This window comes from Zonotrichia leucophrys, chromosome 10 (genome assembly GCF_028769735.1).
Source record: "Zonotrichia leucophrys gambelii isolate GWCS_2022_RI chromosome 10, RI_Zleu_2.0, whole genome shotgun sequence".
In the NCBI taxonomy this organism is placed as follows: domain Eukaryota; kingdom Metazoa; phylum Chordata; class Aves; order Passeriformes; family Passerellidae; genus Zonotrichia; species Zonotrichia leucophrys.
This window is the reverse complement of record NC_088180.1, coordinates 7,153,946-7,181,119: the sequence shown is the minus strand read 5'-3', so window position 1 is coordinate 7,181,119 and position 27,174 is coordinate 7,153,946. Positions and strand designations below refer to the sequence as shown.

The 27,174-nt window shown below is 36.5% G+C and overlaps 1 protein-coding gene across 7 annotated transcripts in view; it reads left to right on the top strand.

Moving 5' to 3' along the window:
- The window catches only part of TCF12 (transcription factor 12), a 160,466-nt gene that overhangs the window by 1,797 nt on the left and 131,495 nt on the right, over positions 1-27,174 (top strand). For all 7 annotated transcript variants that reach the window (XM_064722652.1, XM_064722648.1, XM_064722650.1 and 4 more), the window contains exon 3: positions 277-349. In XM_064722652.1, the coding sequence (XP_064578722.1) occupies positions 277-349 (73 nt within the window). The remainder of the gene's footprint in view (positions 1-276; positions 350-27,174) is intronic.

Genomic DNA, 27,174 nt, shown 5'->3' with positions numbered 1-27,174 from the left:
AAAATGTAAGTGGTGTAGCTATTTAAAATAGTCACAGTAGTAGTAGGTGTCCTTTTAGTTTTAAGTTGTTTGTGTTCACGTAGAAATGAGGTTTTGGTCCTATTAAGGAGTACTTCAGCTTATTGGTTTTTTGTGTCTAAACACGTCTTGCATTGTTTTCAAGCAGAAATAGAAAAAAAAAGACTGTTTCCTTTTAACCTTTTTCTGTTTCCGTTAATAATTCAGCACAGATTTTCAAAACCAATTAAAACATGTCTTTTTTTTCTTGTTTTGCAGATGTTTTCCCCACCTGTAAATAGTGGAAAAACCAGACCAACTACACTAGGAAGCAGCCAGTTCAGTGGATCAGGTAGGATGCATCCGAGACACACAATGTTCATCTCACTGGGTGTTAATGTTTCAGTGTAGTCTCCATGTTCTCAGAGAATTGTAATCTTTCATTTGTGCATATTCTCATAAGATATTCAGATCAGTTAGAGATGTGCTGTTTTGATCTTTATAGTGCATTTTGCTAACTTTAACCATGGTTTTCCTCTCTGTTTTAGACTTTTAACTACAGTACAGTGAAGTATTTAGTGTCTCTGGCCATACTGACATGGAAGTTGTATATTTGTTGTATTAAACATGAACGACTGTGGTGTTTTTGTTTAAGAAAATCAAGCCTAGATGTTCAATTGAGGAATTTCCTAGCCCCCTTGTATGAAGGGAGAAAACTTCTGTAAAATACCAAATAGTTAAATACTCCTGACTCAAGGACATGCTATTTTTAAATTCAGTGCTTAAGGAAAATGTGAGTTTAATACAATTTTCTAGTACTATGTAGCTCTCAAAGATTTGACAACTAGAATTTTCTTGTGTTGAAACTTAATCCATGCATCTGGAAAGCAAGTAACTGTGTATTTACATGTTGCATGTTTTGTGGCTTCAGTGTATTGTCACATTGTCACTGGGTCCACCTCATTGCTGTGTCAGAGACCTTTAAGCTAGGACTGTAGTAGGAAAAAAGTGCAATTTTAAAACAGGTGCTTTGTGTCATTCCCTAAAGGGAATACTTACTACAAAAGAGAAACCAGAGTAAGTTTTTGATAGAACTTTTTATGTAGGTTCAACTTGTTTGAATACAGTGAAATGATATTTTTGATCCTATGGATACATGTTTTGATCCTATGGATAGATGTTTGTGTTTTAGTTAATGGAAATAAATGTTTAGAATGCCAGTAGAGTAGTGAAGTAGTGGCTTGAAGTTCTGCAGTGACATCCCCTATTAGCCTCTTAGGTTGTCAGGGCTGTTACCTTGGGAGTCCAAAAGACACTGCATTTTAGTAACACTTATGGATTTTTGTTTTTAAAAGCATCTTAAAACTTATCCATTGAGTAATTTTAAAATTTTCCAGAGAGTGTCTTTCACATTTAATTTAATGAAACTATGTAGCAAATATAATTGTTACATACTTGAAGGAGTCTTCAAGTTAGGTTTTCTCCTGAAATAAACAACTGGCTTCCTCTTCCTCTTTGAAAGTACATCAGGTGTAAATTAATGGCAATAGTAAGCAGCAAATCTGTCTTACAATGTAGTTAATATTTAAATTTTTAAAAATACAAATATTTAAGAGAGTTGTTTCCCTGAAGCTTGTTTTAAAAGACATTCAGGCACCTAAAGCTTAATTGTGGGGAGCACAGCCTGAACACCTCATCCCGCTTAGTCCTTGCTTTCCCTGAATGAGTAGAATGATTTTCTCTTGAATAATAAAATTTTAATTTTTACATAAGGTCTTAGAGCACTGCTAGGTAATGTGGCATGTCCTGTTTGTAGGTAATGCTTCCCTTTCTTCCCTTGGAGGTTTTAGAAAAAGAGAGAATGCCAGAATAGTTATTTCTTTAAGAGAAACAGTGTGACTCCTTGAATTTCTTTACCAATATGGTGTGTCCTCCTATAAATACCAATTCTCATTACAACACTGCAACTGTCAAACAAGCTACAACCTCAGCTGAGTTCCCCTTGGAATGATAGTAGTATATATTTGTGGATTTTCATTAAAAACATTTCTAGCTGTAGAAATTTAGTCGATAGTGGATTATATGCCCTAATTCTGGTCATGTTATGATCTAAGCCTTGACCTAGGGTGATTACTGTGCAGGAGTGAGAGGTGACAAACTTCTTTATTAGTTGTGTTCTGAGACATTGCTAAGTATTGTAGAAAAACTATGCCAAGATCAGTGATGAAGTACAGGCATTTACTTTCTAAGTACTTTGATTTAATTGTGATCTTGCTATAATTTCAAGTGTTTTGTAACTTGTAAGACAAACAATACTTAAAAGCTTTTTTTTTTTAACTGACCAGAGATCACTTTTTAAAGAGAAACATGAAAAGAGGAGGTATTTATTCCTTTGAGCTATCTAGGATTGAAAATCCCACTGTGCACAGATTCCTAAAAAGTACTTCTTTTTTTCTTTGGGTGTTGCTGCCTCTTACAGAGACTTTCAGTGGTTTTGATGGCAATTAGAGAAGTGAAGCTGGCTTTAATATCTTTCCCATTAAACTCAGTTTTCTTTTTGTAATATTTTTACAAGCATGCTAGAGGAAAGTGCTTTCTTTTTCTTAGTTGAAGTAAGAGTGTGTTCATTGTTTTTTATTTTAGAGGCCTCTCTTTCTCATTTAAACTTAAACATCTGCAAACACCTCCCCTCCCCCTCCAACCTGTCAGTGATTTGAGATTCAGCCTAATGGCCCCCATTAAGTAGGTGAAGATCAGTGCATGTCTCCGTGGCTCTTAAGACTCTGTATTTCTGGGAAATCTGATTTAGAAGGAAGGAGTGCTTCCTTGGTGCTTTTTCCTCATCACTCACTGATCCCTAGTTTGAAGGGACAAATTAGTTGCTGTTAAAGAATGGATAAGTTGTGTTTGTTTTTCAGGTGTGGTTTTGTGAAGTGTTGGAAATACTGGGGTGCATGTTATTAATCCTGATGTAACAAGCTTGATTTGCTGTAACTCTGCCAGACTTCTGCTGATTATATTTTAGAAATATATGTATAGTTGGGTTGCATGAATAAAACAGCTAATACAGCTGATCTATAATTTGTAAGAAATTGTTGTCTTGGATTAACAGATGAACATTGTGTTTTGATTAAGAGATAGCTGGGGCAGGTTTGCTTTCTACAGGTCAATCAGTTATGAATGAAGGCTGCAGATAAAATAAGTTAACTAATCTGATATATTGTAGTATATTGTGACAGTAAGTCGTGTAAGCTGCTGATAAAGCCAAATAACTTGGTCAGACTGCTGGTGAAAATAAACATATTGGAAAAGTAACCTGATATGTAAGCCAGTGAGTTAAGCCACAAAATATTCCTTGTCATACCTGCTGTACTTAATTCTTGTTTGAAACAGAACTTGTCATTCTTTTCTTCTCCAAGGCCAGCTTCTGAAGATGAAGCCATTTCTGTCTTAGAAATTTTACTAGAAGGTTGCAAAAGTCAGAGATTTGTTCCAATGGGCTTTTTAATCAGGAGTTGGTTTTTTTTTTTCTTTAGATTTTAGGTAAAATCTAAATCTTCTGTTGCTGCCATGGGTAAAGGTAGTGTTTGTGATTTACAGTGACATTTTTCTTGTTTTGCCTTTGTCTAAGCTACAGCATGTATACCAGTACAAACTTGGATGGTTATGATTTTGCCCAGCACCCTTTATTTATTACAGTAATTCCATTAGCAACCAGTCACAATATGCATGTGCTACCATAGGCAGTACTAGTGCAGTTTTCTTATAGTTTTTAGTAGATTTGATCACAATCTCAGTTTTTTTGTGAGTTTTTAAATCTCAGGTTTTTATTTTAAATCTAAAATAACTCCCTTTTGTGTGTTTTTTTTTTTTTTTGTCTTTTGCCAAGAAGAGTAACTCTGAGGCAGTATTTTTCTGTGGCCTACCATTTTCAATTTAATACCTTTTTCAATGTACTAATAGCATTATTTATTATTTTTGCACGTGGCTGTGCACATGCATCAGGGAGGTATCAGTCCAAGAGATGAAATGAGATATTGTGGATGTATAGCAGAAAAGAGGGATGAGAGTTTAAAGTAAGAGGAACAGTTGAGCAGCCAAATTGTCAAAATATGGCACCTCTCTTGTCTGTAAGCTTCTTCTGAAGTTCATGGAAACTAAGTATGCAACTTTGGGAGTGACCAGCTTTGGGCACAAACCTGGTGTGTACCCAGACATTCCTGATATATGCAAAAACTTCTGAAGGTATCTGTTTGTGTTGGTTTGGTATCTTTTATACAAATTCAAGAGACTGACTGGCTGCCCTTTCCACTTGTCTCTACTAATGTACTGAGTTTTTAAGGGATGCCCTGGATTGGGATAGGCTGCTCATTAGTGACTCGATGCAAAGACCATTTAAGTTGATGGCCTGCCATTAACCTGAGTGTCCCTAAATTAGGGCCATGTGTCTGGAGAATGGACACAATGGCAATTCTTGAGCAGGTCCCTTAAGTTACCAAACAGTGTTTCCAAAATTAACAAAACCTGACTTTGTCAATCCTGTGAACTCTTACTTCCTTTTCAATTTTCTTGTAAAAGAAACAAACCAAATTTAAAAAAAAAGAATCTGGGAGAGTTGCCTGGAGGAGCAATGGTTTAGATACTCTGTTCATTGATCTGTTCAATTGCTGAAGAGAAAAGGCACTCTTGTTGTGTCTTAAATGCTGGAAATCTGGAGTGGCCTGTTAAGCATTTGTTCATGCAGCAGTATAGCTTTTTTATTTAAAAAAAAATAAAAATCTGGATTGTCCTCTAGCTTCATTAAAGGTGAACCAGAGCTGGAAACCTGGCATTTCATCTTTGGTCTGAGGGGTGCTAAATTCTGTCCTCGTCTGAAGAGCCTTAGGAGAGTTGAAGAAGCCTTGTGCTTGAAAGCAGAAGGGTGTCTGTGGCTTCTTTACCTTCCTTTTTTTGTAGTGGGTGACCCATGGGTTTCTCTTCAAATGGGCCAGATGCAAGTGAGAGCAAGATTCCAGTCGGGATCCCTCACCTGTTGCGTTCAGAAACCTGAGGGTGATGCAGAGGCAGTAAATTCATGACTGCAGCTTGCCTGTGGGCAGCCCCTGTCTCACTGCTGCTGTCACATTTCCTCCTTCCATTCCTTGTCTTTGGAAAGATAAATTACCAGCATGCCATGAAAAGTCCTGAGAAGTATGGTGTATATTCCTGTGAGATACAGCTTCCATATCCTGTTTAGAAAGAGAAGGGGAGGAAATGTTGGATAAGTAGAGAGAACTGACAACCCAGCTTTGAAGCAGTGTATTGCAAGGTGTTTGTGGTCATATGGATATTGAGGCTTTAGGGATTGAGGGAAAAGACTAAAACAGCTCAGTATTCTGAATGTAGCTTAGTGAGCAGAGAAATAAGTGTTAGTCCATTGTTCATTACTGTTGACTTTGATTTTGAAAGATGATGGTATAAACCTCATGACGCCTGGTCAGAAATTGTTTGCTGTTTTCCAAACAGAAGATCTGAGAATTTTAATAGTGCTGGTCTGACTTCTGTTTAGAGATACATTTGACACCATTACTAAGGGAAACTGAATTTTGCTGTGTTGGCATGTAGAAAGCATTCTTTCAAAAAGTTAATCCTGCATTTCCAGCAACTTTTTCCTTAGATGAGAGCAGCAGTGTGATCACTGTGTTACAGGCACAGCATGCAACCTCCAATCCACATATAAATATTACTGATTTGGGATGCAAGGAGGATCTTTGCAATGATTTCTGGATGGCTTCAGAAGATCTGGGATGCAGTACTGCCTTGTCCTTTCCTGATGTGGATCTAAGGATGGGGCACCTTCCACCATCAGCCTCCCCCCAGCCAGTAACTCTGTGTCCTGCCAAATTTTTCTGGTCTACTCTAAGTGATGAAGAGTATTCAGAATCTTTGGACAGTGGTCTTAATGGCATGTGGAAGGAACAGGATTTGAAATTTTGTATTTATCCAGACAGCAGATTTGATAGAAATGGAAATGTGAGGACTAAGGGTTTGAGTAAAGAGGAGGAAGAGCAGTATGAATGGGATTCTTATGTATTTGTATGTCCTTTAATGTCAGCTGAGCTTGTAATCTCCCCCTGTAAAACTTTAGTGTCTGCAGCTTTTGCTGAGTTTTAGCTTTTTTTGGGTGTATTTGTTTATGGTCCCTTTTTGATGTTTAGCAAAGGAATTTCATGTTAAAAGCTTATCATTGATACATGCTTGCCAAAGTTCCCCTTCCCCTCACTTTTTTGCAGCTGTCACACAAAGAGGATTTAACCCCTTAGATGTTTTTCTGTCAAGTTGCTGTGACAGCTGTTTGTCTCAGGTAATTCTACTTTATCCATAGCTGAGCCTGCAGATACCATTATATGAGTTTGTGTTAATCTACCCTATACTCTAGCATTAACTTGGTAAACTGTATTTTCCTGAAATTGCTGAAGGCATAGTGTAATTTTTTCAGGGCTGAACATTGTGTGTATTTATGAAGAGGAGGTTGTTTGGTAATATAATACCATAATACCACTTAGAGTGAAGTTTGTGGGGACTGTTTTTAAAATCAAAGCTGCACATGAACTGAAATAGTTTGCTAGGCTTCTGACCTCTCTTGACCATGGAGATGCAGTTCTGTTTGCTACTCTTGTGGAAGGTTTATGTTTACAGGGAAATAGCATTGAGCATTTTCAGAACCATATCAAATTTATTAAAGTACCCCCAGAGCCAGATGTGATCTATGGGATATAATAAATAAATCTTCTATCTTAAATATACTTCAAAATAAATACTAATTTTCATACTTGAAAATTCAGTTTCAATAAGTGACCTCATGAAATAAAGTATCTTCTCTGAAAACCTTTTTTTGCAGGCATTATCTAATTCAGCGAGTTAGCACTTCTTCAGAAATATGTAGCAAAACTTGATTGGTTTTGTACAATCTTCTGTGAGGAAGTCACTAGATTGGAAATAAAGAAATAAGCAAAAGCGGTGTTTTCTTTTGCATGTGAATTATTTGGAGATTGTTATTGAATATGCATAATTAATTCTAAATAGTGTATTCACCTTTATCACTTTTGGCTATTAAACATTATATCAAAAGGTAGGAAAATTATCATTCCAAGGATAGGAAGTTTTATTTTTTTTTTTTAAATAACTGAGAGGTTTTTTTCTGCATTATATTGTAATGGCCAGTCCTGCAGTTTTTGTGTTTTGTGTTTTGTTTGCTTTTTGTTTATTTTTAATTAATTTGAAAATTTAGCACTCCCCAGTTCTATTGTATACTTCAACCTGATGATTTGGAGGTATTTTGTGGTACTTGATGGACTTTTTAAATACTACAATGCATTATTTACTAGTGGTTGTAGGGGCAAAGTTGTTTGTTTCTTATTTTTTTCTATTATGACTCTAAGATGAGATAATGATAATTTTTTTTAATGTCTTGAATGAATGCCTTGTTTTTTCATCTGTAACACAAAACTGTGTTTGTAAACACAACATTCAAAAACATAAAGGACGTACTTCTTTGGTGAAGATGTTAACTGAATACCAAGAATGATCAGAAAGAGTAGCTTTTGTTATATTTATAATATCTCACTGTTTTCAGAGGATCATCAGGCTAAAAAGTACCCAATCAATCTTCAGGACTTTGTTAGATTCTTGTGTACTAGAGATGTGATTTCTTATTTTTTTTAAGTAAAAGGCTGAAATGGCTTTAAAATGCATAAACTTCATGTTTTACCAGTGTAATGGAGAGAAATCTTGCTTGACCACACCAGAATAATTGTTGCTGGTGTGTTAAGGTAGTATTTGGAATGGGGGGGTGAAAAAGACCTGACTAAAAGTGTTTACTGTGCAGCGCTGACAAATGCTCTCTGTGAATGGTAGTAAAAACTTAGCATAAAACTAAGAAAAGTTTATCTTGGACAGACAAGTTGTACATTTTCATATTAGGGCTATGGAAGTACATTTAAAAGATGGTCCAAAAGTGTACATTTTTATTACAGTAGCAATTTCTTGCTAAGTGGAATATAAGTAGGTTTAATTTTTTTTTTTACATAGAGCTGACAATTCTCATATTTTTTTCCGGAAGTAACTTTTGTTTATTACAGTGGATTTTTTGCTCCTGATCTTCTGCAGAGATTGTCTATATTGTTTTTTGTAAGCACGTGATGTATTTATTTCACCATTCAAGTTAGCTTTGTTTTGGTAGCAGATTCTGTTGGGTTTCATTTTGTGCCAGTTGTAGTTCAGAGCCGGCGGTGTCTCCGTGCCTTGATCAGGTTGTTCATTGTGTGGGCTTTTAGTAAGAACTTGAACCACTTCTACTTTGCTTTTCATGAACACAACTGTAGGACACATTTTGTGTTTAGCTTCTCTCTGGAAGAGATCTTTGCTCTTGCTGAAGCAGTGGTAACAGAACAAGACTCACGTTAGGCTGGGCTGGAGTTTTATCTTGAAGTGTGCTCTGAGCCATTTTTTGTGGAAGTTATATTTTAGATGGTGTATTCTTTTCTTCCTTTTTAGATGTAAAGATGAATGTGCTGAGCTAATTGTTAGAAAAATGTACCTAGTTAATCAAAATCCAAATTTGGCTATTTCTAGTTGTGTACATTTTGCAGGTAAAATGCAGATGAATATCAGACCATAAATGTGCATGTTCTGTGTGTTAAATTAAATTGAGTTTAAAACGTATTTTACCTTTAATTCAGTATAAACAAAAAATCCAGAGGTATTTTTAGTTTTCTGTAGGAGAATGGAATTCACTGTGTATATTTTTATTTTTTGTTTACTGAATGCAAGATACTATTGTCTTGGTTGTTATCCCAAGAGCAATTGTGGCTGCCCCATGAAATGATTCAATCAGACAGCTTTGCTTGTAGGACAAACATTTTTCATATTGTGGTGTTTCGACCATTTCCAATGCGACACCTATCCCGCTCCAGTTCTTTATGCAGCAACTTCATGAGTCATAATCCTTGCAAAAGAACACAGCTTAAAATAATCACTGATTGTTTCTTTGCAATTCTATTCACTGCCCATTGCAGATAAATAAGAGCGGAAGCTACAATATCATTTAATCCTTCAGTGTTTGCTTTTGACGTGCAAAGTATTCTCTTGTAATGGAGAAGTAATCCATAAGGAGGGGAGCTGCTCTTTCATCTTCCTGAATGCTAAATGAAGCCAAGGCTTTTATGAAGAGATGGTGATTTAATGAAGATGACCGAGTTTTTGAGTAATGAAAAGCTTTTGTGTATTTCTAAAAATGATGTCTGGTGCTTACTAGTGCAGAGCTCAAATGGCTGTATTTTGTAGTAGGTCTTTGCAGGATTAGTGCTTGAGATGCATAGATGCAAGGGGATTGAATAGAATGGTAATGCAAAAATTTTTTCCTTAGCTGGATTTTATAAAACAAATGCACATTTCTGCCAATTTGTGTATAAACGCATGTCATGTCTGGCATGTGTTCTCTGCTCTGTGCAATACTTTCATTTTGGTAACCTTGAAAATATCTCTGATATCATATTCCCTTGCCAGAGGACTGTAGTAAGCGCACCAAAAAAAAAATGGAGCATAAACTTTCAATACTACTTATGACAGGAACATCTGAATTAGATACTTGTATTTGTAGGATGTTGAATTTAAAAGCTCCTCAATTAAAAAAGCTCGCCCCAAAAATACCCAAACAAAACCAAAACAACAACACAAAAAAATAAAAACCAAAAAACTTAATACAAAAGCCTGAAAAACTTCCCAAAAGCGCAAACCCCAATAAAACACAAACTAAGTCCCCCATATTTCTTCCTCTTTCAGCTGTTAATTTTATTAAATTATTTGCAATATTTTTTAACAATCTGCAATATTACTACTTGCTAAGCAAGTCAGATAATGCTGATACTTCAGAAGGAAGGAGAGAGCGGCTCTAAAGAATGCAAGACCACATCTTCTCCAGCACATACACCCAACATCCTAGCAGGCCTTCAGGGTGTGAGTGCTGTACAGTACAACCAGAAGGAATCTTAAAAGGGACTAAACTATTTTAGGCATTGTCAGAAACATTGAGAGTGCAGCCATGTTATAGTGTTTATTGTGTATGGGAAAGATAGAGCTGATCATCTGGGGTGAATGAACTTAGGTGAGCAACAGCAGGCAGGGTTTTGTCTGTTTATGCAGATAAAATGTATGTAACTTACATTAAATTTTGAAAAGGAATGTAATAAAATGCAGAAATGGGTAAATAACTTAAATTTCCTTCTGGTGGCTTTAAATGGCTTGAATCAGTGGCTGGTCCCTGTGTAGTAGTATACAAATGCTTACAAGGGTGAGAGTGTTGCATGTGAGGTGTTTAAAACTCAGCATGTTCGGTGATTAAATCTCAGGATGTCAAGGGTGGTTTTGTGAATACATTTCTGGGTAGAAGGTGAAGCATTCTGAGAGATTGTTTGGGGTTTTTTGTAGAGTGATGTAGTAAAACCAGAGTTTCTAGCCACGTGTGTCTGCTATACTCATTAAACTCACTTTATTTCAAGATACTTGTTGAGTACTGATTAATAGTTTCAATAGTTTGCTTCTTTGCTATGTACTAACCTTTCCCTTTTCCTTTATCCTCATCCTGTTAGGGGAACTTGAGACCAGAACAGGGGTAAATGCCTCAATGCAATTTGTATTCTATGCTAATGATAATATACTTTTTGGCCTTTGAATAGTCTAAATTTGTTTAATAAGGTGAAGGGTACTTTTTCTCCCAGAGACAGCAGTTTATAAGCAGGGAAGTGAAGTGAACTCTCATAACCCCCCCTGCTTTGTGCCTTGCATTCCTGCAAGTGCTAACTGGCATGTGTGTGACAGTGCCACTTGTGCTGCAGCGGAGTTTGGCCATCTCTCATGAGTGTGTCACAGGTTGTCTCTGCCTGGGATCCTGCAGAACATGCTGTTGCCATAGCAATGAGAGTCCTTCTGAAGGCAGCATTCCTGGCACAGCTCTTGCATCTCCTGAAGTGCTTGGTGCATTGGTCTGAAGGTACCTTGTCAGTATTAGCACATGGCTGGAGTGAAAAGAGCGGGAAGCAGAGATTTCCTTGAAATACATTATTTGCTTCTTTGGTTGGTTGAACCCAGTGTTCATAAAGCTACAGCTTTTTAAAACCTTTCTCTCTGAACTTTTTGTGTATTTAACATACTGAGCTTGAATGCACTTAGAGATTGAATGGTTCTAGCAGCTAACCAGTATCAGTGTCTGAGTTTCCCACAGTACTTGTTCCTTTTTGTACCTGGAAGAAATATTTTTGAAGATTTCCTCTGTAGTTTTGAATAGGGCAAAACAGTTGGGAAAATACACTGCTTCATTCATCATCCTTTTCTCATTCATGTTTTTGTTTTTTATAAGTAAAATGGTTGTCTTGCTACCATTTTATTTATAAATGTGACACTAATGGGGGAAAATCACTTGCAGAGGTGTAAAGTTTTATATATTTGGAAAATATACCTTACATAAGATGTCTTTTTCAGGAAACTCGGCTATATCTTTGCATATAGATGCTTCTTCCTCAGACTGTAGTTACCAAATGTTAATTGTTTTCAAATTAGGAAAAAGCTATTAATTTCTTGTGTCACATTAGATAATATAGTTATTGGGTTTTTTTTTAATATGTGAAGTTTTTCATCAAGATGAAGTGTGAGAAGTCAGAGACAATTTTTAGAGCACAGACTAGGCAGCCATAATATCCATTTCTACATGAGCTGTCAGGATGGAGTTGATTAATTTTTTGCTTATTTAAGAAGGTAAAAAGATTTTAAATCTGAGGAATTGAAAAAAAAAAGTGGATTTTTTTAAAGTTTGGGGACAATGTGATTAAAACTGTACCACATATTATTTTATGTGGACTGGGACTTCCGTGTCTAAGTATTTCTTTTTTACTGAAAGAGCCTCTAGATGAGATGAGTTCTGAAGTTATCCATTTAGCTTGCTCCATCCTTTACATCTGTTTATGTAACATAGCCATTAACTCTGTCACTTTCTCTGAAATAGATAAAAGTGAGAATTAAGCAAACACTTCATTCTTCTTTTTTTTGCCTTCCAAGTGAAATGAAGGAAGAATGATATAATGAATACTGTATTTGTACTTGAAAATGTTCTGCCTGCTGCAGCAGATGTAGGCATGTGCCGCACTAGAGATCCTTAGCTGGGCCTTGTTTTCCAGTCCTGCCTGGCCTTGCCCGTTTGTCAGCAGGAGAGCGGCTCCAGCGTGGCCTGGCCTGGGGAAGCTGCGGAGCTGCTCTGAGCCCTTCAGGCCGGGCTTGGTACTCCCGGTTTGTACCGGAGCTTGCACCGACAGGCTGTGCTGTGAGGGCAGCAGATACTGCACCGAGGAGAGGTCAGCCCTGCTCACAAGGAGAGTCTGAACCCAGGGAATCGGGCTCTGCAAGGTGGCTGCTTGTCGTTGTTTTCCCCTTTTAAGCAAATGCAGTGCTGCCTCAGCAGAAGTGTGTCCTGAAGCTCTGCAGCTCTCCTTGGGAAGGCACACAGCGCTGACAACCCCAGTGCCCTCTGACTGCTGTGCCAGTTGGTCTCAAGTCACGTTTGGGAATAAAAGATCTTTCACAGCTCCAACAAATGTTCTATTTATGTGTCCTTTTAGCCTTTGAGTCAGTACTGATTGAGTAGGCGCTGTTTTTGGGATTGTGGCAGTAGGGTCACTGACATACATTGAGATAAGCTCATTGTGTTCTGAATGTGTAAGTGTGTATAAATACTGGCCTGATTTTGTCAGGCTTAACAAAGATAGCATTTTAAATGAGGTTAGTATGAGAAGATAGGTATTTATCTTTTAAAATTCTAATTCTGAAATAGTTTTATACTTGTATGACTAATCCTTAAATAAAAGGCACAGATCATTTAATTCATATAACAAGCTTCTATATTGAAATATTAAATGCTTTTCAATATTCTGTAGTTTTATAATCTATGCTATTGTTTTATTTGATCTGTTAAATTATAGGAAGATGAAATACTGAATAATTAACAAAATACGTAATTATTGAAACGTGATTTTTTTTTCGGAATGACTCTTAATGGATATTAAAAAAATCACTAGGAATTGCAAAGTCCTAGGAAATACTATTACTCACTTTCTACTTAGTGCTGTTATTTTTGTAAAATTGTAAAATTTTGTAAAAAGTTAAAGCAGGCTTTTTATCTCCATTAAAAGCTTCTGTTAAGATTGTATCATTGCCTAGTGAAGAGAAAATATTCTTGAGTTTCAAAGGATGTAACAAAGAGGCAAAATTTCTGTTCCTGTTTTGCTACATCGTTGAGGAACTGCCTTTCTTTTTTTCTTTTCTATTTTCTGATTTCCTCAGCTCTAAAATGAGGGCTAGTGTTTACACTGTAGAACAGACAAGAAGTGTTTTTGAACTTGCTCAGTTAATGTAAATGGTGGTGTTGGAATGGGTTAATATCAACAACCTCATATGACCTAAGCAGAGTTAAATTAGCTTGCACTGTTTTCAATGTCAATATTCACTCCCTACTTTTGTATTTAGTTTGATGTCTCTGCTTGTTTAATTTAATCTTTTACTTATGTTGATCAAATTTTTTTTTTTCAATTGAGTTCTTGCTGTGTCTACTATACAGCTTCTTAAATGTAGACGCTGTTATTTAAAAATGTGGAAATGCAAATTTCAGTCTGGGGCTCATATCAGCATTACAGAAACTGTTTCAGCACACCTTCACAGATTACATATATGTCTCACTTCTGTAAATTTTATTTGAATCTTATCCAAATAAGAAAACACAGATACATACATTTGCCTAAATTTCTTCAAGGAAGAAAATTTCTGGTCTAAAAAGGTTTCCTGATACATAAACAGAAAACAGCCCTGTCCATAGCTATCCTTTGTATTTAATGGATTAAATTCACTCTGACAGCTGGATATATGTACCAGTGTCTAGCCTATGGCCATGATCTAATAATCATGGATATGGTAACAAGTCGTCTAAAAAGATTCAGTAATCAAGTGGGTTTTTTGACAAAACCTACTCTGACTGGAACAAGAGATGAGGCTGTGTTAAATGTGGCTGCGTTTGCTGCTGTGTCTGGATTCTGAGTACTTAAAAATTATCCTTTGTCTTGTTGTAGACACAACCTATGCTCTAACAGCAGTGGAAAAGCTGATTGTGCTACAACAGAGTGTGTCTTAAAGTTAGGAAACAAATTTGATTTAACCTAATGATCATGAAGAAGTTTGTTTCTAAACAATAATTTCTATTTCCCCTAAGTGCTTTTTAACTTGTTTGCTTCTTCTGCCATAAAAATGGTTGTGTATCATTAAATGGAGCGTTTTGTGAAACAGATGATTTTTATATCATAATTCTGGTATGTGAGGGTGAGTTTAAGAAGTGCTGACGAAAAAGCACATGCCAAAGGGAAGACTTCAAGCACTACAGATATTTTAAAAACAAATACTTCACATATTAACAGTGTACTTTGGTCTCAGTACCATTTGATTAGTGAAACCTATTTTGTAAATAAATACTATGTAAGAGAAAAACAGTGTGACTTGGCCCTCAAACAGTTCTTTGAAACTCAAAATTCAACTACCATGTTTTGCCAAACTAGTCTGTTGTGACTCTGGTTTTATATTTGGTTCTAGCTTCTGGGGGAAAAAAAAAAGCTGCTTTATATCCTGTAAACCTCATGAAAATCAGCCAGATTGGGATAAAAGCAAGTGATCCAAATATGGTAGCTCTGTTATGCCTTCTTTTTATTGTAAATGGAATTTCTGATATACCTAGTGGGAAAAATATTTTAGAAAACACTGAAACAGGAGAGACTGCAAATGAATTAAATGTTGTTGACCTGAATTTATAGATTACATTTCAGCAGCTTCTGAATGTGATACTTGTACTTATTGTGAGTGCTTGGTGTGGGGCGTTTTTTGTCTTTTTTTTTTTTTTTTTGTTAATTCATGTCTGGTTTCCCATCTCTTTGTAATTCAAGAAATTTGAGGTGCTTATTTTTAAACTTCACAGCAGCTTTTATGAGAAGTAGGATGTTTACACTGAAGTGAGTATTTGGGGAGACAGAAAGCTGGGGAAATCAGGAAGCAGAGGTATTTTCTAGGGAAGGCCATAAGATTATCTGGTTGAAACTGTTAGCATGGGAAGGTTATTTGCTTTGTGCCTGACGTGCAATAAGCTTTGGAGATTCTTATCTTTTCAACTCCTGCTAATGTGCAAATTGTACATTTGATCCCTGGCTGTTATTATTGTAGATAGGTTTTTTTCTCCAACTTGGTTTTGAAGAATATATGTCTTTCAGTGGTAGTGAAACAGAATATGAAGGCAACTTTAATGTTTATTTTGGTATGGTTGTGTTATCTAAAAACTTCAAACAAATCTTAAGAGCGTCAGCATTTGGAAAGAGGAGTGTCCACCTTTGAAGCTGGGAAATAAAGAAGTGCTGTGCTCCTGGGTGCTTCATGCAGATGGCCACGTGCACCCCCATGGGATTACTTTTGTCCACAACCAGATTTTGTAACTGGTTAAGGTAGTTGAGGATGTCTTTCTTCTGGACTTGATGTGAGTACTTCCTAATTTCTGAATTAATTATTTTTAAAACAATTTTACTTTTAAATTCCAAGGCAAAAAATAAAGAGGAGGTGTAAAAGAATTTCTGAGTTTTATAGCAGTTTGGTAGTGGTGCTGCTCCTACTAGTAAGTGTTAATGGCATTGATAAAACTTTGCTAATGTAATTACCATTGGGTAGCAAGGAAAACAGTAAACTTGCTTTACTTGGGGTAGATTTGAATTTGGTTGTTTAGCTGAAGTTTATTATTTTTAAATTTTATTTGGTCATTTTCCTTATCCAGGGCTTGGTTTCATCCCTATGGATAATACAGTTAGCTGCTTCTAGGTGTGTGTGATTCCTCCAGGCATTTGTAGGGGATGAGCCAAAGGAATGCCAGTCCTGAGCCCTGGACTCTGGGTTGTGATTTCCAGTTAGGCTTTCTCACATCTGTTGGTAGACAAATGCCCAGGGACAATTCACTAACTTTCTCTTTCATTACTGTTCCTGGTGGTGTGATTTTAATTTTTTTTTAATGGTGATGTCTTGAAAAAGAAAAGAAAGTAGGCAGAGAAAAAGAAAGTGTACAGACATAAATATTAAGAAAAATGTCTGTGTTCTGGAATACAGTTTAATTCACTTTTACTGTAAGGATATTCTTCAAGAATCCCTCAAGACTGTTGTAATCACCTTTGAGTTTTAAATATTTTTCCTTTTAAAAATCACTTGTCTTAGTTTCTTCTCACACACATGTATTTCTGGAAATGTACAACTGAAAATGTGAGTTGGAGGCACAGCAGTGTCTGCAATCACCCCTGAACCAGTGACAGATTTAGTGTCTTGAGACTTTGCATTCCCAAGGGACTGGGAATTTTTTGAGTTGTTTTTAGCCTGATTTTTTTGCTCTGAAACCTCATGATGGATTAAATTTGAATGCAGACAGATTGAAAGAAAAGAAGATAATTTTTGTTTCCAGCCCTTTTACAAATGATCTTTGAAATATACAATGTATAGTACTAATTGGTGTGCATCTTGAATGATACTATTAAGAATTATATTATTATTTCTTCATAGGAAATTTGTTGAACTTCTGCAGATAAAAATTAGGACTACAGGGAGGGACTTAATTTCTCAGCAGTCTGATAACTTCTTTGGAAATACAGGCCAGCATTATGATGAAATGGTACCTCTTGTGAAGACTGTGCCTTTGTGGGTTCCCTTTATGCGTTTTCTGTTTTCCCTTAACCAAAGCAAAGCTAACAACCAGCTTAATGTAAAAGATTGCTTACACATGTGAAATTCTGTGTGGTGTTCTGTGGCAGCAGTAGTAATGAACATGGTGCAAATAATGCAGGTTTGATCCCCATATGGACCATTCACTTAAGAGTTGGGCTTGATGATCCTTTTGGGTCCCTTCCAACTCAGAATATTCTGTGATTGTCTGAAACAGCACTAGAACTGTCTGAGGTACTTTTGTCAGCACTGAAATATCTGACCATCTTTTTGAATTTTTTATTCTTGATTACTTTTTTTTTGACCTTAAGGAATTCATGGAATATGTTCAGTTAGGACTTTCTTCGTTAGTTTTCCCAGATTTTTGATAATTTGCATTTCTCTCAGTTCAGTTAAAGATAGGGCTTTCAGTCAGTGAACATGTCAGTGATATTGGCTGTGATGTAGTCAAGCACTTGTATACCTGCTTTAGTTGGGGGAGTTAAGTCCTGTATAGACAGCAGAGGAAATATTGGTACTGTGAAGTTCCTGCAAGACTGAGTATTTTATATCTGATATAATAAAGTTGTGTCATTACCTGTATTATGACAGTATTTTGCTACTGAAATGTAGTTTGGATGCTGGCTTAATAATCCTGTGCTATTGAAGTCACTTGCATGCTGGTAGTTTTAACTCTTCACACAGTCTCAGCCATTTTGGGACTATTGTTGGGAATTCTAGTTATCTCTGTGCTTTAACTTTTCCCTTTCAGGATTTCTGTAAAGGGTGTCAGAGGACAGAAGTTATGGCATAATGGGTCCAATTGTGCAAATAAATCTTCTGTTGCTGTCCCACAGCGAACAAGCCTTTGCTGAAGTGGCCTGTCTGGTTTTCTTCCTGCCTGTGAGTGATAGGAGTCAAGCTGGCTGGGAGCCATTTGTGCACACAGCCAGCACTGCACATGTGCTGGGGTTTGGTTGTGGTTTATGTTCTGCAGTGAAATTCATTTGTGCTTACTGCCAGCCTGTGCTGGAGAGCAGAAAGAGGCTCTTAGGATTTGTCTGTTTGGAAGCAAAGAGCTCAGCAAGGATGCTAAGGTCTTCTGGGGTGTGCCAAGTTAGGTTCAGAAACTGTTATCTGCCTGTCCATAACTCTGTTGTAACAGCTTGGGGCAATGCCAGCCATTTGGAAGTTGTCTGTGACCTTTTAGTGTTTGTTAAGTAGTTATTCACTCCTTTACAAGACTATTTGTAGGGAAGTAGAAGTCCAAAACAGGTGTGCTTTCATAGCCTGTAAAATTGCTGCTGGTTTTTGGATGTGAATGTGGCCTGATACTGGAAGTGCCTTGCAGAGCAGAGAGCTGGCTCGGTGCTCAAAGTACTCTTCTCTATATGCCTCTAACTCAGGACTGCAGGCTGGAGCTCTGGTTTAATATGACTGTTCAAGTGTTTCTGTTCTGGATATGACACATTTTGGCCTTTTTGTATTTGGCTTTTCTAATTTTACTTTCTCTTTGGGAATTTTGATGATTTGTCTTAGCACTTTCCTCTTGTTCTCCTTAGTATTAGAGTTAGACTAAGTAGTCCTAAGAAGGGTTGTATGCTCATTTGTTTCAAATAAAATTTGATGTTGCACATCCTTAAAAAAATGTTTCCTGTAATATGTGTCTGGAGCTGAGAATGGAAAACTTTTGAAGTAAATGTTGTGGTAACACAGGGTGCACTGCAGTGAAGGAAGTGCCCTGGTAAGTGTAGATATTGAAGTGGAAGCTGGATGTGCCTGCATCTCTGAACATCAGTTCCCTTTGCTATTGCCAGTGCTGACAGTGGAGGTACTCACAGGTGGTCAGTCACTTCATATTATTGAAAAGCAACAGTAACAACCCCTCCTATTTTCTGACACATTTTCTGATTCAGCTGGGTATGTCTGGATGTCTGTTACTAATCCGTATGCTTTAGGAGTGGCAAATTAAGTTTGTTCTTTGGTTTTATATTGTGGCTTGCAACCAAGTTAGTTTTTAAGGAAAAAATCCTCTCTCAGAAAGGACCTCTACTTAAAACTCTGCTTTTATTATGAGGATTATTAGAAATAGACATGTGGCTGTAAGCTGTTATCTACTCAAAGGCTTGCATGTATTTTGATTCTAATTAAAATAAATTTTTCCCAAAATTGACTTCTCCTTGTAACAAACAAAAAAAAAATCTTTTAGGTGCTTCAGTTAACAGAAGGGATTTTTTAAAAAAAAAATATTTTTAGTAAATGATGGCAAGAATGGGTGACTGGCTTGTGTAAGAGCATCCTTATTTTAGTTCTTCCTCCTCAACACACTCTATGCATTGTGCATGCACAATGAGCTCCTGGTAACTCTTAGAAATAAAATGCAATTTATCTGTGTGTCTATGGTTTGAGATGTCATTTACAGAAATAAAGATGTCATTGACAGAAATAAATTGACTTCACTGAGGTTTTGATTGGACAGACAATGAGGTATGAAGTAAAAGGATGTTGACTTCTATGTTTTATACTTCAATATTTTTTCCCCTGGTCCTAGGAATGGCTCATGGTGACATACTTAGGAACGTGGTTCATTGAATGCTGAAGTACCATTGTACAATTATTTTAATGTAAATTTAGTTACTGAATCTAGTAAGGGTGAAAAGGTAAGTAGGATATTGGTAGAACAGTTTATATGCTGTTTATCATTGCTGTTGACAAATCTGTTTAGGCAAATTTCTGTCATTACCAGTCTAGGACTGTAGGAGTGTTTTCTGGAGGCACGAGAGGATAGAAGAATAGCTGTGCCTGTGTGTGGTGGACATGGCATTAAGCATGCTCAAAACTGCAAAGGTGAAACAAACCCAAGTTTGCCTGATGCTGTTTGATTCACTGTAGTACTTGTTTCTGTGTACTGGTAGAGGGCAGAAGTGATTGGAGTGGTGATGGGTTTTGATTTCTTGACTATTTTTACTTAATGAATTAATGGTTATACTTCTTGATACTTATTCGGTCTGACAGCTTGCTTTTCCCACAGAAGATCATAATATCCCTTTTTCTCTGCATTTGAAAAAGAAACTGTTGTGTACTGAATTAAATGTACATATATTTTTACTGATTTATTTAAGTCTGTTGGGAAAGTGGTTTAAATTTTCCAACCATGTGCCATTACACATATAATGTTATTTTGAGAAGTGAGATTAGAGGAAGGAATAATATACTAGGTAAATTCAGTATTATCTGCCTTACAACTGCTTATGGATCATAGAAACTAGCACACTACCCTAAAACTAGCCACTGTAACATGGCTGCATTATAATCACTGTGAAATTCTCAACCACATCAGAAATGCACCATTCTGTTGGTGTTTCAGATGCTAAGCTTTGTCACAATACCTTCATTATAAGCTTAGGTTGGTCTTCCGGCTCCTATGGAGTCATCAGGCTTTACATTTCATTTATAGAAAATGCTTATGAGCACCTTTTACTGTACTGTAATCTTATTAAGCCAAGTTGCTGATGTTTTGCATTCGGTTTGTGCTTTGTATCCCTTCATGCTGAAGGATACAGTTGATCATAAATGCAGCCTTGACTATTCCTTATTTAGCAAAAAAATATAGCTTTATAAGTCCTGTGAATGTATACTGGTATTACGTTTGTCTGTGTACTAAAAAAAGCAGTAGCTCTGCTTTGTTATTGCAGTTCTTTAGCATTTGGCACTAAATTCTATTTACTTTTGAGTCAAATATTTTGGGGAATGTTCAATTTTCATCTAAAAACATTTTAAATGTAATATCCATGTGTGTTGTTCAGAGGTGCAGACCAAGTAGTTGAGTGATTTCCATTAGAATGCTTCTCACTTAAATCTGAGAGACTTCTCTGTAAATCCTTAACAGTTCTTGACATTGCTACCTCAAGGCTCAGAGCCAGCATGTGCAGACCCAGGGGAGCAGACCCAAGCACCAATCCCAGACTGCTCCCTCCAGGAGGCATTTTGCTCAAATCCTTAGGGAAATGTTGACCTTCTCTTTCTCAAAAAAGTGGCACCTGCTGGCTAAGCAGGACAGGCTTCGAGGGAATTTGGAGGAGGATGGTTTGGACTTGGTAGGCTGTGAGACAAAACTCGGGTCAGGGCTAAAGAAGTACTTGGCTTGAGGAATGGATGGATAGAAAACAAAGAGAAATTGAGATTCTTGTGAGAGAAGCACTGTTTTGATCCATATCTGATACTCTTTATTCAGATCTTTGCACTCACTCATAATATGATTTTCCTTGATTTTCCCACTGTTTCTCAGTTATTTGGATTGTGCTACAAAATGTGCCAAGTAGTGCCTCAAATAGGTAGTCTTAATTAAATTAAAGTAAATTAAAACAAAAATTAAAACAAAATGTTTACTTGGTCATTTCAAAATAAATAATTAGGTTCTTACAGACCAGCCTAATGCTGAGGGATCTCAGCAATCTTCCAGATTCTTAATTTTTAGTTTGGTAGAATGACAACAGACTGAGGAGAAAGTCTGTTTTCTATTTGTGGGGTCAGTACATAAAATGCTATTCACAGCCTTTTAATCTCATTTTGTAGTTTTATGGTCTGTGTATTTAATGAAAAGTAATATATTTGGTAGGGAGCAATGAGATTTCGTGCTGTTATTTCCAGAAGATGGCTAATACAATACAAACTAAATGTTTGTCTTTTTTGTTAGATTTACATAGACTTAATCACAGTAATTGTGCAGTTTTGAGCTGAGAGTTAAATGCACAGAATTGTGTTTAAGCAGAGTTTTTTTTCCCTTCACCCCTTCACAAAAAAAAGAAACCAAACCACCAACAAAAATTTAAATCTTTAGATGCAAGAAACTGGGTGGTGTTGAGAGGAAAAGAAATATAATTTGTATGATCTCTAAGTCCAAATTGACTTTTTTTTTAAAAATTAGCTCTTGAGTTATTGAGTGTTAAATTCTAGACTGCATTTAGTATTTAGTAGGGTAAATTGCTTATAATTCTGGAAGCACTGATCCTGATAGGAAAGGGTGATAATTAGTTTCTAATATGGACAGAATTGCTGTTATTAGCTGTGCTCCACATGTTTGCTTCCCTGTGGCATTCCTTGAGGTGCAGCAGATGGATGAACCAGGGGCAGAGGTAATGTGTGCCATGATCGGCTGCTGCTTTCCCCTGGGGATACTTCTGGAATGCTGATCTCTTCTTTTTCCTTTCTTTTTTCCCCCTTTTCTTTTTCAGCAACTTTGCTGAGATGTATCAGAATTAATTTGTGGTATTACTCCTTTATAATCCATTAATCCAAGCGTTTAATACTGGTATGTTAATGTGTTAGAAAAGGATGGGCTGTTTGTGTGCTGGTATCTTAAATCTTACAAAGTCAATACCATGCTTAAATACTTTTCTCCATTCTGTAGGGTTGTGTCATTAATAGTCTGATGTTGCCTGATACTGTTATCTAATCTTTTGGAACATGGTCATATTGAGAAATGGAGCCTGCTATTGAAACGGATTGTGTTTTTCCTTTAAATCTAGCCAAGTAATATCTGCTCTCATTTTCTTTCTGTTCTTGATTAAAATGTAGGCAAGAGGTTGTGTGTGGGCTTTTGTATTTGAGCTTTTTAAATGTTATTTTATTTATTTTAAATACCAGATCTAGGTATTAAAAATAAATAAATGTTATAATAATAAAATATATAACAATATAATAATATATAACATACATACACACTATAATATAAATTATATATAATATATCTAATAATAACAACAAAAATAATAAAATATTTTATTTGTTTTTAATACCAGATCTAGGTATTGAGGTAGTAATGCAGGTTGCCTTAGCAGGATAGCCTTGCTGGGGTGAGCACAGGGAGCCTGCTGTGGGTGGAAGGAGCCCTGCACTGGAGCTGCAGCTCCTGCTGTGGGTGGAAGGAGCCCTGCACTGGAGCTGCAGCTCCTGCTGTGGGTGGAAGGAGCCCTGCACTGGAGCTGCAGCTCCTGCTGTGGCACAGCTGCAGCTGTGGGGTGCCCAGGGAGCCCAGCACACGTGTTGGTTATTGGGCAATGCTTCCATCGGTGCTTTGCAAGTTGTTTTCAGTTTCTTTGTGTATGTATCTTCTTTTTCCTTGTCCTTTACTTATTTACTCTCCCTCCCAGACTTTTTCACTCCCTATTGGACTTTGCTGCAATCCACAGTATTTTCAGAAAAATTAGTGATTTTAAATGAATTGACTTTGAAGGTGAGGCTCCATGGGGAACTGCAAGTTTGCCACCAGGGACAGAAAATTTGCTGAAACTCTCTGCTCATATTTTTGTGAATTTTTGCTGTGTAAGAGCTATAGAAAAAATACCTTCCTCTGCATTTTAAAGATGACATGTAAATGTCAAAGATTTTTTTTTCTTTTAATTTTATTGCCTTTTGGTTTTAACCTGGAATCTTGATCTGGAATGCCTAAAGAACACTTCTATAAATATATATTTTTTTACATGTTTATATATATATGTATGTATTTGTTTTCTTGGCTGTGGAACCATTTCATTGTTTTTTCTTCTCTGCTTTTGCTACCACAAATTACAGATGTGGGTATGGAATAGAAATCTACTGACAAGGAAGTTGCACCTCCAGTTTGAGGTTTGCAATGTTTCTAGCACAGTAACTGCAAGCATTTTTTGTTTGCAGACTTAGAGAGGACATCCTTTATAATACAGGATTTCAAGTGAATTTTTAAATAAGTGCTAATCCACTTAAGGCTTTCAGAAATGGCTGAGTACTTGAGTGCTTCCTAGAATTAGGTGAAGCTGTAAGGGGACAGTGTCACTGCATGCAGTGGCTCTGGCAGTGGTAGGGGAGGATCATGTTTGCCAGCTGTGGCAGTGTTTTCTCTAAACTGTGATGCATCATTTAGAGTAGTGTGTAAGTGGGGATGGAAATGTGTGGATCCTGCTGTTGTTGGTACTGCTGATGGTGTGCATTCAGCAAAAAAGTTTTGCTCTGAAGTAGTTACTCTTATTTGATAGACTGACTGTGAATTTGGACAGTGTGAGATATTCTGGTTATGATTCCTTCACACTCGGGCTGCTTAAATAGGCTGAAGGGTGCAGAGCTCCTTCATGCAGGGAGTTCTGCTGCTAGGATTTCTCAAAGGTTGTGTTATTCATAGACCTCTGTGCTTGCTTTGTCTGCATCTTGGATAACAAGAGTGTTCTGGATTAGCAGATGGATTGCTTGTTTTTAATGTAAAAAGTTGGGAATAGCCAAGATTATGACTTGTGAGAAGGAGGCTCCTAAAGCAGGAGGCCTTGTCAGATGCAGCTCTTGACCATTGCTGCCAGGCTCTGCCCCGTCAGTGATTGTCTGGAGATGGGATTGTTTGTACAATCCACAAATACTGGAGCTGGAAGTGTTTTAAAGAAGATGGAAACTTGGAGAACCTTGGACAAAAGCTATTTCCCAAAGGGAAGGGTTGGCAGTCAGAAAATGAATCATCATTTGTAGCATGTCCTAAAGACCAAACAAAAGGGTAAGCAAATATAAGAGAATGAGGTTGAAGTATTTAAGAAAACAATAAGTTACTGCTCCACAGTGAAACACAAGTTTGTTTTAATCCTCTCTATTCATAGTGACCTGTTTCAAGCAGCAGAACCTTCTTGTCCTTCATAGTGTTGATATTTGACTGTTTTTTGGAAACTCCTTTGAATTACCTTGGTTTTATTGCTGGAGGCTCATCATATATATATGTATATACAAATTTTAGATTTTTTACCGTGACTAAAAAGACCAACTACTTTTTTTTGTGAACCTTTCCTTTTCTAGTTTTATAACTCAAAATCTAGTTGCTTCTCTCTTCATGGAAGGAGCAACCTCACCTGAAATGCCTGGGACAACACAGAAGAATTACACGTAACCAAAAGAAACAAACCAGAGATTTTCTGTAGCAGTTGTTTTTATGCTGCTTTCCTGCTGAAATCAATAGGAAATTTAGATTAAACCTGGTATCTTGCCACACACTCAGAGAAAAAAATTAAATTATCAGAATTCTTGTGATTCTTTTCTCCCTCTAGCATAATAATAAAACAGGTATTCTTTTGTATCTAAGGGATTTTCATGATCTAGTAAAATACATTTGAGTTGTTACACAATATTTTGAATTTTTGAACTGTTAGAGCAAGTATTTCTCAGTCTTCCAGAAAGACCCTTTATTGTACCATGTTCATTTTATGATATGAGCTGAGCAAAACTCTTTGCTCTAGGAAGGAATTTTGCCATTTGATATACTGTGGAAATCTTTTAATGTAAATTTAAAAGTTGCTTGTGCCATCTATGTATTAATTTTTCTATTTAATTCTCTATAGAAATTCTGGATATTAAAGTCATGAAATATTTAATCACAGTGGTGGCTCTGTTCTGCCTTAGGAAACTGATTTTATTCAAGTGTTACTCTTGTGATGAACCAGTTTAGGAGTTTTGTTTTCATCTTCTTGCACATTTTGCAAAATTATTTCCATGCTATTTGTGTAAAGGATAGAGACACGCACATGCATGTGTGTAGATGCATTGGATTATCATTATTCAGCACACATAGTATCAAGTTCCTCCGAAACAGAGAATTTGACAATTTGTTACATTTTACCGATACACTTTTAGAATGCTGACCTCTACAGGTGGTTCATTCTTACTCAAGCTGTCGGTGGCTTTGAATTACTTCAGTTGCTTTGAAAAGGAAACCAAATAAATCCTACAGAGATAGTTTTCCTTTCCAGTGAGGCTGACAACGTGAAGGGACACAGGAAAAGCTGGTAACAACCTCACTAGAGCAGTTAGCTCTTATTTGCCCTTATCTCTCCCCAATTGCATGTTGTCTTCCACCCCCAGTAACATTTTGGTGCTGTAACCATCTTTGCAGTCACTAACTTCAGATAGTATTCCATCATTTAGAAGTGTTCATGAAGCTGATTTGGGGACTGACTTTATTTTTTTTTGGTTGAAATATATGGTATTTGTGGACACATGCATCATCGAGCTTTAGTTAACTCATGAGCTTCTGCAGGTTATCCATCCTGTTTATGTTAGTGTACAGGAGGCTTTGAGGCTGAGGTACTTTTGCCTGTGTTTTTAGTTGCTTGATGTGATTTAGATTCAGTCTGGGGCTCTCGGCTGCTGTTAGCGAGATGCTGTGATTGAGCTAATCAGCCCTGCTATGAACTGCCTGTGGTCTGGAAGCTTAACAGCCTGAAGATTGCTGCAGGTACAGAGTTCTAATTTTGGATCTGTTTCAAAAATGGCTTTGAGTGGATTTTCTTGTGTAAAAGGTGGCATACACATAATAATGCCACTATTTTAATTCTAGTCAGTATTTTTCTTAGGCCTGATATTAAGACTGATAGATCTTTTTAACATACAGATGTTCCCTTTTATAATGTCTATATTTTCTTTAGCAGAAAATTTCTTGTGATGTAAAAAAAGTTGTAAACTTTGTGTTAGAATGAGAGATGTGGGTGTGGAGGAGATGTAATTGACTCTCAATAGAAAAAGGGTTCAGTACAACACTAGATCAATACAGGCACCATAGCAGATTCTTGTATTACTTCTCTGTAAAGTAGCATTATAGCTGGCATTACTCTGGATTAAATCAAGTACAGCAAGTATAGAATTTTGATTTCAACTGTACTTCATTTCATTCTTAATGGAAAATACAGTGAAGTGGCTTAGCTTCATCTGTGTTTTTGGGCTGTCTTATGAACTGCTAGACTCTGATTTTACAATGAAAGAGTTACGAATCCATATTCGATTGAAAGTCTGTAGGAATAGGGTGTATTAAATTTTAAGACTTCTTGAAAGCCTGATTAGTTCTCAGATGACTTAGAGGCTTCACAGGTCTTAAGAGGTTCCACCATGTGTGAAATTCTTGTTCACTTTGAACCTTTTTTAATAAAAGCAGGTATTGATTGTTTTTCTGTGCTCTTCTTACTCTATTTGTCCTCTTTTTAGTGTAATATTTCATAGGATTTTTTTAGAGCTTTTTTTCTCTTGTTTGTCCCATAATACTCAACATTATTTTAATGATTGCTCTGAGTCCTTAAGGAGAATAAAAAGTAAAGAGATCTTAGGAGCTAAAGTGTTTACCATGTTCTAGTTTCTTGTTAATTGGTTAAGAATATATATCTTACTCAGGGCAAGTTCTGCTCTGGTGTTTAAAAATTCAACAGTAAACTTGAAAGTGTAGAAGGAAGTGGCTTCCTTTATTTGTTTTTTCTTAAACAAGGCAAGAAATGAAATCCAAACAGATATTTTATTCCTGAAAATTATCATTTGATGATGCAGTTTGTAATATAGAAAATTTTTTTAAAGGCCAAATTGCAGATATACACCTGAGTGATGCACATGTTTATTTCC